The following is a 16,969-nucleotide window of genomic DNA, read 5'->3' on the forward strand; positions in this document are numbered from 1 at the left end:
TACTCATGACCAGTGAGGTTTACACTGAAAAATAGAGCCGGCCTGCCTCTTGTTAATGAATTCTAGCACAGGACGGACGAAGCCCGCTTCGGCGCTGGCAACTGGAGTGACAGACGGAACGAGGATAAGTCGGAACAGGACCGGCTGCTCCAGACTGGTTTCCCCACACAGATCTCCCAGGCGGGGGCGCAGACACCGGCGAGGAAGGGGCGCCGGGCTGCTCGGGCGGTTTTCCTCTCTGCGGGCGGGAGCTGGACTGGTTCCAGGCCTCCGCGGGCTTGCTGCTGCTGCTGCTAAGTCGCTTCAGTCGTGTCCGACTCTGTGCGACCCCATAGACGGCAGCCCACCAGGCTCCGCCGTCCCTGGGATTCTCCAGTCAAGAGTACTGGAGTGGGGTGCCATTGCCTTCTCTGCTCCGCGGGGTTACTTGCGGTCAAAGGTGCAGTCTGGCTGGAAGCAGGCGGATGGTGGTGCGCAGGCGGACGGCGGTGCGCAGACGGCCGTAGCGCTTTCTCTCTCCTGCCTCCTCCGCGTTCCCGAGGGCTGTGGAGGCGCAGCCGCTCCGGAGTCGTCCTGGCCGCCCGCGGCCGAAGGCCCCGGGCTCAGCCCCCGACCCCTGCCCCAGATGCAGGCTCAGGGGCGCGGTCGCCGCCCTCGGTCCCGGGGTTCCGGGCGCGGAGCTGGAGCCGGCACCCGCGGGAGGAGCAGGGACGCGCGCAATGAAGGGAAGAAGAGGAGGGCAAAATGATGACGGAGAGGAAGAAGCTGCTTCATTCCCCTCGATAGGGGGTGGCGCGCCTCCGCCCCGACACTTGGCACTGGTTGCGAGTCTGAGATCCTCAAGCCTGGCTCATTGTTTCCTTAGGAGAGTGTCGCCTGGCGTCCCTCTAGCCCTCCAGCCCCAGGTATGAGAGCGCCTACCACGCGGCACCGCACCCAGCGCTGTTTGTATTATCCTGTGTGTGTGTGTTAGTCGCTCAGTCGTGTCCAACTCTTTGCGACCCCATGGACTGTAGCCCACCAGGCTCCTCCGTCCATGGGATTCTCCAGGCAAGAATACTGGAGAGGGTTGCCATGCCCTTTTCCAGGGGATCTTTCCAGACCCAGGGATCGAACCCTGGTCTCCCACATTGAGGGCAGATTCTTTACCAGCTGAGCCACCAGGGAAGCTCAAATGGTATTATCCTGGATCTTTTAATTTCTGCAACATCCTAACCGACAGGAGCTGTTACCACCGGTGTACGGGGGAGGAAGGAACGGCTTTGGGGTAGTTGCGTGGCTTGCCCTGAGTTCTGTAGCTAGTGGCGAAGCGAGCACTCCAAGAGGGGCCCGCAGCCTTTTAACTCTGCCGGGTTATTGTCGGATTACGCGGTCTACACCTGTCACGGGCCTCGCTCGCAGCAGGAAAGGGAGTAAAGAAGGACCACAGGGTGACCAGGTGTCTTTTCTCCATTCGGACCGTTGGCCCGGGGCGAGGAGAGAGCACTGCGCGCGCGCGCGCGGATGGCTTTGCGCCTTGAAGAGGACAACCTTCCTTCTCCAGGGATCGCGATCGCGGAGGGAGCAGGGCTATGGGGCAACGACTCCCCTGGAGCTGCAGGGGGTGGCAGAGAATCTAGGGTCCGGGAATGGACACTGGGAAAAAGTAGGGTGGTGACAGCGCGGCTGCCCCCGGAGCCGCCTGGGGAGGAAACAAGCCTGCGCTTGCGGAGTGTCCACGCGGTGGATGTGCGGCGCTTTCATTCAAACTTTGGGGAGTCTTTGGTTCTGGCGTCAGCGAAGATGTGACCAATCAGAGTCCGGGAACTAGAATAAATTATGCAAATCACCATCTGGCGATGGATCAGATGACTCCCAATACTTTTAAAAAGTACCTCGCCGGGAGCTCACTGGGTGACAGTGGCGAGCCCTGGCTTCCTGGGCAGGCGGCACGAGAGAGGGCAGATCTGGTTCTGGTTCAAGCCCCTTCACATTCCCCCCACCACCCCGCGGCTGAGTTTAGCTGAGTTTTCATCTTCCACCTTCTCCACCTTCAGCTAAGGCCACCGTTCTCTCTGGTGGAGAGAGGGCTTCCCACTGGGGGTCTTACAGGCTTGGACCGCTGGAAACTTCGAGAGGTGTTTTTTGTCTTTTTGAAAGTCCCATTTTGGAGAAGGGGGTGCGGGGAGGTGGTAAGGATGAGAAACACCGTTCTTCAGCTCTGCCTGTGGAGCGCCTATTGTTGCTTTGCCACGGGAGACCCCACACCCCTTGGCCCAGAGGGACGGCTGCAAGGTAACGTGGACTTATTTTATTACCACCCCCGGAACTTCTTTTCTGGGCCAGGTGCCCTCTCTCTTGCCCACCCTTCTTCCTCGACCCTGCAGCATCCTCCTTGCTTTCCGCCTGCGCTGTCCACTCTCTCCTCCTAATTAGTCTTGCAGTTCACTTGTTCCTCGGCGCTTCTGACCAGGGCATCCCAGAGCCGGCCGGCTGCCGGGTGCGCTCGCCCGCGCTCGGTCCGGCTCCACCCCTTTGCCGTTAATATGCACTCTTATCGATGCTGTCCAGTCAGCAGAGTTGGCTGCCAGCAGCTCTTTAACCTTGCCCTCTTTGAACCTGCGGGTTTTCGAGGCAAGAAGGTTGTTAGAAAGAGCTCTGTCATCTGGCGCTCTTCTTTTTAATCTCGGCTAGATGCTTTGAAATTTAAGGTGCCAGGGTAGCTGGCTCTGGTTTGAGGAGCGCTTTCGGGGAGGATTTGGTGGGCAATTTGTGCAGAGAACCCCAGGCTGCCAGCCTACTCTTCCTCCTCCCCAACAGTCTTTCCAGCCTTTGCTCCTCCTCTTGCTACCTGTCTTGCTTCCATCTGCCAGCTTTTCTTTTTCAGTCTCTTCTATTGGAGGAAGCATGCCCTGGAGGAGCAAGGGTAGGGTCACCCCACAGGAGTACCAGGTCAATTGGTTAAGCAGAGGAGAGTGGGGAACCCCTGAACCATATCCTATTAGCTCATCTTCTACTATCCTGTTGTTCAATTCAGTTCAGTTCAGTTGCTCAGTTGTGTCTGACTCTTTGCGACTCAATGAACTGAAGATTGGGTCAAATGATGTTGGTCCAAGTTGCTTATGTATGAGCAGCAGGGTTAATCTGAATGAATGGAAAAATTACTTAACACGTTCCCAACTCTAGTATAATTGAACCAGAGTAGGTTTCATCTCTAGTTCCTCTCCTGTAAAATGCTAACATTCCTTTCAACTTCTATGTTCTGTGATTCTAAGTATTTGGGGGTTATTTCCTTCATTCAAAGAAGTCTTTATTTGCCAGGAACCCTTCTAGGAGTGGGGCTTCCCAGGTGGCACAGTGGTAAAGAATCTCCCTGCCAATGCAGGAGCCACAGGAGACATGGGTACCATCCCGGATCAGGAAGATCCCCTGGAGGAGGAAATGACAATCCACTCCAATATTCTTGCCTGGAAAACCCCATGGACAGAGGAGCCTGGTGGGCTACAGTCCATGGGATCCCAAAGAGTCGGACATAACTGAGCACCTGAGCACACAGGCTTTTAGGAGGATATAGCAGTGAACAAAACAAGTGTAAGTCCATACCCCCAGGGATCTTGCATTTCAGTGATGAGAAGACAGCCAGTCAACTACTTAAAACATAGAAATAGTGCTCAGTGTCATGGAGCAAAATAAAGGAGAGGCAGAAGGTACAGAGGGCTGGAGGGAGAAGGTGGTGTAGCGTTAGTCTGTGACCAGACTTCCCTCACTCCTCAGTGAGGAGTGGAGGAGAGGAGAGGATGAGCTTGGGGACATCGGATGAAGAACAATTATGAAGTCCCAGAGGCAGAAGTGATGTGGGCTGGAAGTAGTAGAAATGAGCTAGAGAACTGTGGGGTCAGAGAGAGCCAGGTGCTAAAGTGAACCTTTTGTGTTCACTTTATGTGGGTTTATCCACAAGTCAGTGCTGGGAAGCCAGCAGACCCTCTTTGCCTTTTCCCTAGACTTCCCATCTGGTCTCTATGAGTGGCTATCTGGGTGGAAACTGGGAGATTTTGAATGAATTATGTCCATGGTTCAAATTTCTGCCAGTTGGGGCTTTTGTTCATTAATGACAGAGTTCTGCTCATGTGTATTTAGTTGCATTTTCTGGAACTTTATCCTTTTTACATCTGGTACATTGTCCTCCCCCTTGGCCTCTTCACCACCAACCCCTCTACCACTCTAGTCTCTCTTTCCATGACTCCATTTGTTTGTGTTTTTTTTTCTTTCTTTTTAACTCTGGGATAATTAAGCTCCTGGTATGGTCATTTGGTCCATTTTCCCTTGATTTCTGGGTGACTGGACAGTTTGTCTAATTTCCTAGCCTGTTATCAGGGGCAGTATCCTAGATGATTAGAACAGGGCTGCTGCTGCTGCTAAGTTGCTTCAGTCGTATCCGACTCTGTGCGACCCCGTAGATGGCAGCCCACCAGGCTTCTCTGTCCCTGGGATTCTCCAGGCAAGAACACTGGAGTGGGTTGCTCCTCCAAGGGATCTTCTTGACCCTGGGATCGAACCCTTATCTTCTACATTGGCTGGTGAGCTCTTTACAATTAGTGCCACCTGGGAAGCCCTAATGATGACAATCAGATCAGATCAGATCAGATCAGTCACTCAGTTGTGTCTGACTCTTTGCGACCCCATGAATCGCAGCACGCCAGGCCTCCCTGTCCATCACCAACTCCCGGAGTTCACTCAGACTCACGTCCATCGAGTCAGTGATGCCATCCAGCCATCTCATCTTCTGTCATCCCCTTCTCCTCCTGCCCCCAATCCCTCCCAGCATCAGAGTATTTTCCAATGAGTCAACTCTTCACATGAGGTGGCCAAAGTACTGGAGTTTCAGCTTTAGCATCATTCCTTCCAAAGAAATCCCAGGGCTGATCTCCTTCAGAATGGACTGGTTGGATCTCCTTGCAGTCCAAGGGACTCTCAAGAGTCTTCTCCAAAACCACAGTTCAAAAGCATCAATTCTTCGGTGCTCAGCCTTCTTCACAGTCCAACACTCACATCCATACATGACCACAGGAAAAACCATAGCCTTGACTAGACGAATCTTTGTTGGCAAAGTAATGTCTCTGCTTTTGAATATGCTATCTAGGTTGGTCATAACTTTCCTTTCAAGGAGTAAGCATCTTTTAATTTCATGGCTGCAGTCACCATCTGCAGTGATTTTGGAGCCCCCAAAAATAAAGTCTGACACTGTTTCCACTGTTTCCCCATCTATTTCCCATGAAATGATGGGACCAGATGCCATGATCTTCGTCTTCTGAATGTTGAGCTTTAAGCCAACTTTTTCACTCTCCTCTTTCACTTTCATCAAGAGGCTTTTGAGTTCCTCTTCACTTTCTGCCATAAGGGTGGTGTCATCTGCATATCTGAGGTTATTGATATTTCTCCTGGCAATCTTGATTCCAGTTTGTGTTTCTTCCAATCCAGCTTTTCTCATGATGTACTCTGCATATAAGTTAAATAAGCAGGGTGACAATATACAGCCTTGACGAACTCCTTTTCCTATTTGGAACCAGTCTGTTGTTTCATGTCCAGTTCTAACTGTTGCTTCCTGACCTGCATACAGATTTCTCAAGAGGCAGGTCAGGTGGTCTGATATTCCCATCTCTTTCAGAATTTTCCACAGTTTATTGTGATCCACACAGTCAAAGGCTTTGGCATAGTCAAGAAAGCAGAAATATATGTTTTTCTGGAACTCTCTTGCTTTTTCAGTGATCCTGCGGATGTTTGCAATTTGATCTCTGGTTCCTCTGCCTTTTCTAAAATCAGCTTGAACATCACGAAGTTCACGGTTCACATATTGCTGAAGCCTGGCTTGGAGAATTTTGAACATTACTTTACTAGCGTGTGAGATGAGTGCAATTGTGTGGTAGTTTGAGCATTCTTTGGAATTGCCTTTCTTAGGGATTGGAATGAAAACTGACCTTTTCCAGTCCTGTGGCCACTGCTGAGTTTTCCAAATTTGCAATACCTAGTGTTAAAAGGTCTTGGGACCATCAGTAACATGGGCTGTATTTTGAAGTAGGGCCATCTCCTAGATAGTGCTGTGTGTGTGTGTACACGTGGAGCTGAAAGGAGAGGATTTGCTGCTCTTACGAGCATCTCTATGGCTTCGATAATTTATTTAATAAGGTAAAAAAGTGTCTGGCACCTGTCTGGTACTGCAGGAAGCACTGAGGGTGCATGAGGTGTTTGGGGTAAGTGCCAGAATTGACATGGGAGCAGTAGGGAAGCCCAGTGTTTAAAAGGTCAAAGTTCCTTACCTCCAATTCCAAAATCTTTCAAAACTGAAAAATTTGACTGGTAACTTGTTTGGTAGCAAGACCTGGCCTTATCTAACCTGAATTCTTACACAATTGGCATCCAAAAGTGACCTGAACCAACAAGATGGTCTTTAAAATCTTTTTCTTTTTCTTCACCCTTGAGTATGAGTAGTCATGTATTTCCTTACAGAAATGTTATTGGTGTGTTTGATGAATGAGGAATGCCCCAAACCGTGTGTGTATATATATGTGTGTGTGTGTCTATGTATATATATATATACACATCATAATACCTGTTTAAAATCTGAAAATTTCTGAATTCTGAAATACAAGTCTGTGTGAAAGTGTAGTTGCCCAGTCATGTCTGCCTCTTTGAGACCCCATGGACTGTAGCCCACCAGGCTCCTCTGTCCATGAGATTTTCCAAGCAAGAGTACTGGAAAGGGTTGCCATTTCCTTCTCCAGGAATGCAAGTGGTCCCAAGCATTTCAAGAGAAGACTTGAGGACCCGTTCTCTGAAATTAGTAACTTGAGGGAAGGAAAGAGAGCTCATTTGGATTAGAAAGAAGGAAGAAAGGTAAGGGAGACTTATTTACTTCAGATTCACAGTCATTGATGTGTGTGTTTGTGTGTGTTAGTCACTCAGTCCTGTCCGACTCTTTGCGACCCCGTTGACCATAACCTGCCAGGCTCCTCCTCCATGGGATTCTCCAGGCAAGAATGCTGGAGTGGGTTGCCATGCCCTCCTCCAGAGGCTTTTCTCAACCCAGGGATGGAACCCTGGTCTCCTGCATTGTGGAGACCCTCTGGGCCACAGTAGGAAGCCCTACAGTAGTTGATACAAGTGACTAATTAACACTTAAATATTGGTGAGGTGTGCCTTTGCAACTCTTCTGTGAGATGAGATGGAAACATTCAGCAGATGTAAAAGCTGAAACCCAGAGGGGTTAAGTAATTTGCTCAAGAGTGAACTAGAACTGGACCCCAGATCTCTCACCACCCAGGCCTGCTAGTTATCCGTACGCTCTGTCCTTTCTCCCCAGGTGAGTTCGACAAATCCAGGGTGGTACCGACTGCTGCCAAACCCCCTGTGAGATTTAACCTCCGCACCTCAGAGGACCCAGAGGATGAAGGATGCGATCTCTCCCTTGGCCACAGCCAGCCCTTAGAGGACTGTGGCTTCAACGTGACAGCCAAAACCTTTTTCATCATTCACGGATGGACGGTGAGCCCGGGGGGAGGTAGCTTTCCAGCTCTACATGGGATTTGGTCTCCTTTGTTTTGGTCAATTAAAAAGCATACTGGTGCTTCCAGATTCCGCTCTTTCTCCCCCTCTTTTCTTGTGGGCTGCTTGTATTTCAGACAGCTGTGAAGAATGTAACGGGCACTTCGCTGAGGGGGCAATCTGGACTCCAGCAGGGTGGCATTTAATGCTGGCACGCAGTGGGCTTTCAGAAAGTGGCTCTCCTGAGGGCAGTAGCCCAGCTCCACTGGCTCTTAAGGGACCCTCTAATTACACTTAATTACATTGGTCAACCACTGCCTCACGGGGGCCATCCCTTTGCGAGAGCTCAGCTGAACTGAAGCAAGTCGACTGGCTCAGAGAGTCTGTGATGAGCCAGCTGGCCCGGCTGGCCAGCCCTGGTTGGCACGGTGCCCTCCTGTTTGCATAGAGATGGTTCCATTTAAAGGCACTGGAGTCTTTCTATGCCCTCGCTGAGCCATTCACATCGAAAAGCCCATAACAAACTTGAACAAAAAAAGGGCTTTAATGCTCGGCCTCAGAAGCTTTGGACCAGCGAGGGATTTATCCATTCATCTAATGGCAGTCTGTAGGAAAATGGCACTGTTAAGTGAGCAGGTTTCTGCCTGGGCTAATTGGGAGGGGACGTTCCTCCCCTTAATGATGAGAAATTCATACCCGTTACATGCTTGCTGGGTCTTTAGGTCTATTACCAACTGTTGGGGTCAGGCCTGGCTAGGGGGTGTTATACAGGCACCTATGTACCGAATGCAACGGAAGGGATCATTAAGGGCCTGTCTGCCCATCCTCACCTCACAGCCTATGATTAGAATCATGCGTTTGGATCTTTTAAAGGCCCCCCCGCCCCCCCCGTCAAAATGCAAATACAAACTGCCTGCAACTGACGAATGCATTCCAGAAAGTTCTTTTGTAATCTGTTTGGAACTTGGAACAGCAGTTTCCCTTAGAAGCAAGATTGTAAATGGCCTTTGGGTTCCCAGGCCAGGCACAGGAAATCTATTTATCTAATAATGCACTCATGGATAGGTTTACAACTGGACCTAGTCACCATTTACACTTTGTTTCTGTGGGAAAATGTGCTCTGAGTTCTAATTTGGGATTCCAGCAACAGATCTTCCCTCCTCTAAGGTCAAGAGGGATGGCAGAGATGGGTTGTGGGAAGGGGTCATTTGTTAACTCGGCATTTGCCTAAGAGACAGAATCTCTTTGCATCTCTGAGAAAGAAACCAATTCTCCAGGACAGCCCTTCTCAGCTGCTTTTGAATGCTGGACCAGGTCACTTACTTGCCTGACTGTGACAGGGCTAACCTCAGGTCGGCATGGCCACCAGCATGTATCTCCTAGCAGCCCTATTGGTCAGTGGGGCAGCAACACAGGACACCAGCTCGGACATTTTCGATGGGAAAAACTGGAGACGTCATCAAGGGCAATGGAAGACACTCACCCACATAGCAATCCTGACTGTGGCTGGCCCCGCTCATGGGCAAGTGTTGGCCTGGGGGACCAATGTGAATGTTCCATGGCTGTGGGAGAGGGTCACGGAACTGAATTCCATATTCACTGGTATTTTTCAAACCCAGAAAAAGATTTTTTTTTTAAAGTCCTGTTTTCTCTGCAGATGAGTGGCATGTTTGAAAACTGGCTGTACAAACTGGTGTCAGCCCTGCAGACAAGAGAGAAAGGAGCCAACGTCGTGGTGGTGGACTGGCTCCCACTGGCTCACCAGCTTTACGTAGATGCGGTCAATAACACAAGGGGTGTGGGTCACAGCATCGCACAGATGCTCGACTGGCTTCAGGTAACAATGGGACTGAAGGGAATCATCTCCTTTTCTGAGAAGGATCTTGAATCCGAACCCTTTTAGGAAACAAAGATCAGATTATTACAGTGAACCAAGAATATCTTTAAGAATCAAATTTTTACTGAATTAAGTATCGCTTAAAATATTTTGGAAGCTGGAACTTTTAGAAAGCTTTCTAATTATTGATTCATTTCTGGATTTTTCCTGTTACTTTACTTGTAGGAAGAAAATTTGCCATCTGGGTCATTACTTGCTGATGCCTTCAGAAGCTTGTAATCTTTAAAACATTTTTAAAAATTAATTAATTTCGGCTGTGCTGGGTCTTCATCGCTGCACGTGCTTTCTCTAGTTGCAGAGAGCGGGGGCCAGTCTCCAGTTGCGGTGCACAGGCTTCTTATTGTGGTGGCTTCTCCTGTGAGGGCTTCCCTGATGGCTCAGTGGTAAAGAATCTGCCTGCGAGGCAGCAGACGTGGGTTCGATCCCTGGGTGGGGAAGATCCCTCTGAGGAAGAAATGACTACCCACTCCAGTTTTATCGCCTGGGAAATCCCATGGACAGAGTGTCAGGTTTCAGCAGTTGCAGCACATGGGCTCAGTAGCTGCAGTTCCCAGACTCTAGAGCCCAGGCTCAATAGTTGTGGCACATGGGTTTAGTGACTCCGAGGCATGCGGGATCTTCCCAAATCAGGGATGGAACCTGGGTCTCCTGCATTGGCAGGTGGAATCTTTACCATTGAGCCACCAGGGAAGCCCAAAAGCATGTAATCTTAAATACCTACTGATGTCTGCTCTTATTCTGAAGGATGGCTGGGCTGAGGGTGGGGAGGGTTGGTTCAAACAAATGCAGCCTAATGCCTTGCATAAAACATATGTGGAAAACAGATCTTGAGGTCTTACATTTACTTTTATAGGTTAATGATTTGCCCAGGCTCAGTGGACTTAATGGGAGGCAGGGGTACACTGGCAAAGTGACTCAATTATCTGGGCAATTCTAACCTGGCCTTCCTTTAGAAGCCCATAAATCTGATGAATTGTGGTAAAATTCTGGTCAGGATTCTCACATAGTCCTCAGTCCTCTGCCTAGGTTGCTTAGTTGAGCTTGGTTCCTGAGCCATGGGGTCAAATCCGCCCTCACCCTCATCACCGAGTACCTTCCCTATCAAGGTCTGATGCTTCGACTCTGGGATCCCAGACAGGCTGGCGACGAGGAGATGGGCGGCTCCTGGGCCTAAGAGAATGGGCAGGGAGCACCCTGCTGCAGACCGTGTCTGGCACTTGGTCTCCAGTGCGTCCGGTGGCTTTGACCTCTGCACTGCTACCCCTCCCCACCTCAGACACTGCTAGAAACGTGTAGGGGAAGGGCTCTCATGGCTCAGTTGGTAAAGAATCTGCCTGCAGTGCAGGAGACCCCAGTTTGATTCCTGGGTTGGGAAGATCTGATGGAGAAGTGATAGGCTACTCAATCCCGTATTCTTGGGCTTCCCTTGTGGCTCAGCTGTTAATCCGCCTGCAATGTGGGAGACCTGGGTTTGATCCCTGGGTTGTTAAGATCCCCTGGAGAAGGGAAAGGCTACCGACTCCAGTATTCTGGCCTGGAGAATTCCATGGACTGTATAGGCCATGGGGTCACAAAGAGTCTGACACAACTGAGCGACTATCACTTTCACTTTCAGGTATGCAGCTTCTAGTCACAATCTGCACCCTGTCCCCGTTGCGGGGTGACTGAAGTGCCACCAAGCCCTTTCCACCTCCCCTTTCCTGGCTGTGTCCCATCCATGCTGCCCTGCCAGCACTACCAGCCACCTCTGGGCTCCCTGTCCCCTCCCTGACATGACTGACTGGTTGAATTGCTGTCCACCTGTGGGCTCAGGACCACGCTCCTCACTCCTTCCCTTCTGTGACTTCCTGCAGGGTAAGGAGGACTTTTCTCTCGGGAATGTTCACTTGATTGGCTACAGCCTCGGAGCTCACGTGGCTGGGTATGCGGGCAACTTCGTGAAAGGCACGGTGGGCAGAATCACGGGTAAGCGTGGCTCCTTCTCTCAGGGCTGCTCCCGGGGCTCCCTCTCAGAGCCCTTGGAAAACAGAACTTGTGCAGGACTTCAATATATGAAGCAGATGGAAGGATGTTCTGGTTAAAGCTGGGTATCTGTGGTTAGTGTTAAGTTTGTTATTTGAGCCTCCTCCTTCTCGGGAGGAATCTCTGGGTCCCCGAGCACCAGGGAGCATGCTTGGAAAACCACTGGTTTAGTGCAAAAGATGAGGAAGCACCCAGACAGCTAAAGAGACTCAAGGGCAGCCCTGGGGTAAAGCCTGCCTGCAAGCTTCTGGCGCTCACTTTCAGTCTCTGCTGTCATGCTCCAGGAGCTCAAGGGAAGGAATGAGTAGTGTGGGTTGTGGTTTGAATTCTTCTCCGACTTCTATTTCATTCACCAACAGCCTCTTTCCAGTATTTGATTGGTGTTACTTATTAGTGATAAGGACCTGTTTAAAATGTGTGGTTAAACTTTGTCCTTAAAGAGACCTTTCTGATAGTGGTACCCAGGTTGGCAATAGAAAGTTGAATTTTCCATCTTATTGATTTTTTTTTAAAGTGAAAGTGAGTTTATTTAGAGAGAGATACACACTCCATAGGCAGAATTGGTAATCTTCTGATGTGAGAAGTTTGATTGAAATATTTACATCATCTAGTGATTGGAGAAGGCAATGGCACCCCGCTCCAGTACTTTTGCCTGGAAGATCCCATGGACGGAGGAGCCTGGAAGGCTGCAGTCCATGGGGTCGATGAGGGTCGGACACGACTGAGCGACTTCACTTTCACTTTTCACTTTCATGCATTGGAGAAGGAAATGGCAACCCACTCCAGTGTTCTTGCCTGGAGAATCCCAGGGATGCGCGAGCCTGGTGGGCTGCCGTCTATGGGGTCGCACAGAGTCGGACACGACTGAAGTGACTTAGCAGTAGCAGTAGTGATTGGGAAAAGTGGGAAGGACTCTTTCCCATTCAGGGGCCCCTGAAACAAACACAGAGCTTCCTCTAGGAGAAAGTCAGAGGCAAATTTGTTGCCCTGAATTTTTGTCCTCCTGCCAGCATTCTTTTGCTAATTTTCCCTCCCTGCTTTGCGCACACCTCCAACATGTTAAGGGCCCAACTGGTCACCTAGAAGGAAAGAGTTAATCGTTTCCTTCCTGGTAATGTGTATTCATTTTGAAACAGGACTCAGGTAGAAGGGAGTCCTTAGCTAAAGAAAGCTGAGTAAAGGTAGAGTTTCAACAGGCCAGCGGGGTAGATTTGAAACTATATAGAGGGACTTCCCTGGTGGTCCAGCGGCTAAGACTGTACCCCATGCAGGGGGCATGGGTCCGATCCCTGGTCAGGGAACCAGATCCTGCATGCTGCAACGAAGACCTGGTGCAGTCACATTTGTGAGGTTTAGTTGCCCTCCTCAAATCATTGTCCCTGGGCTTAAGTCTAATGAGTGCGTGCGTGTGCGTGCCCGCACACACACACACACACACTCCTTTCGATCCAACTGTTTGATCCAGCATAACTTGGGAGCTTCACTTTTGTTTATCAAGTCAGCGGGGCATGCACTGTCCAACGGGCAGTGTGGCCACACGTGACTACTCAGTAACCCCTGGCTGGAGCAAAGCCCATGGGCCTCGAGTGTCTCTGGGTTCTATTGTCTGCGCTCCTCCTCCTCGCCCCCAGGAGAGGCCGGGTGTTGTGGAGCTGGGCCGGCTGTGCGCAAAGGCAGCATACACAGTCCCTTCCAGGGCGCCAGGGCCAGTGTCCTTGGCAACGGAGACGGACGGCAGATCCTCCCTCTCCCTGTCTCTGAATCTGAAGTGGGATGGGGCTCGTTGGAGCCTTCCGGTTCCTTCCCGCTGCCTGTCTGGGTGGGAGCTGCTGAGATGCGGGCTTCTTGGGCAGAATGCTGATCAGTGCTCTGGGCCGTCTGCGGGGAGCGTGGGGGCCAGCTTGTCCAGAGCGCGGCCCCTTCTCTGCAGACTCTCCGCGGAGCGGGGCCCCGGGGCGAACATGACAAGAAGGAGTAGCCTCTGTCCAGTTGCCAGGCAGCACCTCAGGGGCGTTTGGCTGACCTGACGCATGTTGCTGTGCATGTCTGATGGGGGAGGCCTGTGCCCTCTCCTCACCCCTCAGACTTCCCATGGGCCTGGGAACTGGGCGGTCCTGACTGGCAAGAGGACCAGAGACGGCAGCTTGTATGGCGTCCGGAGGCCAGGGAGGCCACTGCGCAGAGGCCAGTAGGGGTCCTTAGCCTGGGCCTGCAGGGGGTACCTGAACCCCAGTCTTGCTTGGATCAGAGATCTGTGGACTTGGGGTCTGCTGGAGTTTTACCCTCTTAGGCTTCTGAGGGAATTCCCTGATCCACTAGGGAAGGGGTCATATGTTTCTAATTGTACTTACATTTTGTTACTTATAAAGAAAGAAGCAAGCAGATTTGTTCATTCAAGAACTAAGTGTCCACCCTGCAGGCTGCGGGCTAGATAGACCTAATGTCAAGTACTCAGTGTGTGACCGGTACTTTGTGCCATCTGTAAGCACACAGCATCCAGGCCAAAGAATTCTCTGGGCTTCATTTTACAGATGGAAACTAGGACTCAGGGCTTAAATCACAGGCCCGGTATTTAACACCCTGATAGCAGAGCTGGGTCCAGACCCAGGCCGTTGGACCTGCACCTCACCACTGGGCCATGCTGCTGGCCTCCTGCTGGGAGGGAAGTAGGAGCTGTGACAGTTTCCTGCCAGGCCAGGAGGCAGAGGCTTTCCTGGGTGTTGTGTGCGTGCACAAGAGTGTGTGTGCATACGCATGCAGGTGTGTATTCCATTTGCTGGACAGGACACCTTTGGGGGAGTCTGACTGAATGGAAGGAGGGGTGCTTCTCCATCCTCTCTTTCTGGACTGGATGCATTCACCCTGTCCTTCCTAGTTAAGTAAATTGTGCAAATTTCCCGTGGGGTTTGTGGGCCTTGGCTACGTGTCAGGCAGGGTCAGCCTGGGGAGGCGAAGGCTCAGCCTGCCAGCCAGCCGGCCTTTCGAGAAGCCCTGTCAGCCAGCGGCATTCCTCCGGCCCAGCTTGGTTTCCATGGCGCTGACTGTCTGGTGGAGACTTTTGTTCACTGATGCAAGAGCTCCCCTCTTATTGGCTGCAAAGCAAAATGCTTCTCTTCTTTCTTTTTTTCTTCAGGGCACATGGTGAGAGGCAGGGAGAGGCCACCTGTGTCAGTACTGGGTCCGCTCAGTTGCTAAAAAGAGTCATCGAGGGCTTCTCAGGGAGGCCACTGCTTTTGTGCTGTCTTTCTTTTAGGTCCTGCGCTAGAGGGGAGCCCCCAGGCAGCCTGGGCTCTCTTTCTGCCTCTGTCATTCATTCATTTTTCTAAACTTCTCTTGGAAACTATGTAGAGTTTCAGTTATTACCAGTTCTCATGAGTAGTGAGTTCCACAGGTTTGCTATCCACTCTGAACAACAGCTCTGCCTTTCGTTTCTCCTAAAATCACCCTCCACAAACCTCACTACGTCTTCCCGGTTCCAGTGCGCTGGGGTCTGGGGAACAGGGTTCTATTACCCATCTCCTACTTTCACAGCTCTATTCTTGGTCGTTTTCCTCCCTACCTTGCTCTTTCTAGATCCAGGCGTCTGAGCCTCAGCACTGTTCACGTTTGGGGCCAGAAAGCGCTTGTGTGGGAGCTGACCTGTGTATTGTAGGATGTTTATCGGCATCCTTGGCCTCTACTCACTAGATGCCAGCAGCTTCTTCTTGCCCTTTTCTCAACTGTGACAACCAAAGATGCCTCCAGACATGGCCAAATGTTGCCAGGGGTCCCCTTGGGAGCAAAACCCCTCCCAGTTGAGCACCATTGTTCTAGACTAAACAAACCTTTCCCAATGGCACACAATCTTTTCTTCGCTTTCTCTAGGTCCTCTCTCTCTCTCTCTGTGTATAGGGCAAACAAAGAACCTTCTAGGCTGGGATGAATTCAGCTCCCATAATTACTTGGTAATAGTAGCTAGTGTTTACACTGACAAGCACTTACTCTCTTAATATCGCACATGAACTATGTGAATTAAGACATTCAGATTTCATTTTCTAGATAGTACTGAAGCATGGGAGAAGTTTTTTCCCAAAATCTGGTCCACAGACCACTTAGTTTTAGGATCACCTGGGGAATAAGCCTTTCTTTCTGGTTCCACACCAGACCTACCAATCAGAATCTCTTGGAGGTCAGGGAATCTGCATTTTATGCTTTGCAAATTCTATTTTAGAATGGGTTTTATACTCATGTGCATATGTGCTAAGTCACCTCAATCATGTCTGACTCTTTGCAACCCTACAGACTGTGGCCCGCCAGGCTCCTCTGTCGTCGGCACTCTCCAGGCAAGAATACTGGAGTGGGTTGCTGTGCCCTCCTCCAGGAGATCTTCCCAACCCAGGGATTGAACCCATGTCTCTTACATCTCCTGCATTGGCATAGCACCACCTGGGAAACCCTTTATAGTCATGTAGTTCCCAGATATTATAAAAGATGGTGAAATTGTCTCTGTTGTTGCCACTATCTTCATGGTTACCTGCCCTACTCTCTCTCCCAACACACATACACACAGGAAATCTGGGACTTGTGTGTCCTTCCAGAGTTTTTCATAGTTACACAGTGGAACCTGAACTTGTAAGAAGCTCCCCACGGATATTTGTGCTGTTTTAAATGTGAGAACCAGGACTCTCTGCAGTGTTGCCTGTTTGATACAGAAGGGTTGCAGGCAAAGGGTTTTCTGCTTGCGCCTGCAGAAGAGAGGAATTCTGGAAGCCTGCAGATGCTCAGTATTTCTGGTGTACCGACTCTTGCCGTTCCACTCCTGGGCCTGACTCATAACTAACAGAAGAGGAAGAGGAAGCCCAGATGCAGATGGCTCAGTCTGGGGAGACTGAGTCTTCCCTCTCGAAGATACAGGTCGCTCTGTTATTCTGTCAAACTTTGGCTAAGATCAAGGCTGTGGAAGGCTCCCAGTGGCAGAGTAAATGGGAGGAATGGCTTAGTTTCAGCCAGCCCAAGTTCTTTCTAGAACTGCTTCGGTTCCGACAGTCTGTGGTTCCTTGGATCCACATGTCGGTTGAACCTCATGACCAGTTTATTGAGTCAGGTGGAGTCTTGAGAAGAAAGCCAGCATTCCTATACAGCAGGCACCACGCCGTGCAGGCTTCCCACGGTGCGGATGTCTTCATTCTGCGCTTGCAGACTCAGCTGTCCGCTGGGTCTCAGTGCCCCTGACACGCCCGTCTTGGCCCCCCCTTCTGCTGTAGGCTTGGATCCTGCGGGGCCCTTGTTTGAAGGGGCGGACGTCCACAGGAGGCTGTCTCCAGACGACGCAGACTTCGTGGATGTCCTGCACACCTACACGCGCTCCTTTGGCTTGAGCATCGGCATTCAGATGCCCGTGGGTCACATCGACATCTACCCCAACGGGGGTGACTTCCAGCCGGGCTGTGGACTCAACGATGTCTTGGGGTCGATTGCATATGGAAGTGAGTTCCTTAGTTTTTCTTTTGACTCAATTATTGCATCTCCTCCTGAATCAGCCTGAGCTATTAT

The 16,969-nt window shown here is 50.8% G+C and overlaps 1 protein-coding gene across 9 annotated transcripts in view; it reads left to right on the plus strand.

Annotated features, from left to right (window-relative positions):
- The first annotated feature begins 280 nt into the window (after window positions 1–280).
- Window positions 281–16,969, plus strand: part of LIPG (lipase G, endothelial type) — a 70,732-nt gene continuing 54,043 nt past the window's right edge. For 4 of the 9 annotated variants that reach the window (XM_086373439.1, XM_086373441.1, XM_086373440.1 and 1 more), the window contains exons 1-5: window positions 1,892–2,274; window positions 7,337–7,518; window positions 9,176–9,355; window positions 11,269–11,380; window positions 16,681–16,902. In XM_086373439.1, coding sequence (XP_086229565.1) covers window positions 2,178–2,274; window positions 7,337–7,518; window positions 9,176–9,355; window positions 11,269–11,380; window positions 16,681–16,902 — 793 coding nt within the window. In that variant the 5' untranslated portion in view covers window positions 1,892–2,177. Of the gene's footprint in view, window positions 906–1,891; window positions 2,275–7,336; window positions 7,519–9,175; window positions 9,356–11,268; window positions 11,381–16,680; window positions 16,903–16,969 lie in introns of those variants that run through there. The other 5 variants (XM_086373443.1, XM_086373442.1, XM_086373447.1 and 2 more) reach the window with 5 other exon arrangements.

The sequence above is a fragment of the Bos grunniens genome, chromosome 24 (genome assembly GCF_055505025.1).
Source record: "Bos grunniens cultivar Pamir isolate PY7600 chromosome 24, Bosgru_T2T1.0, whole genome shotgun sequence".
Lineage (NCBI taxonomy): Eukaryota > Metazoa > Chordata > Mammalia > Artiodactyla > Bovidae > Bos > Bos grunniens.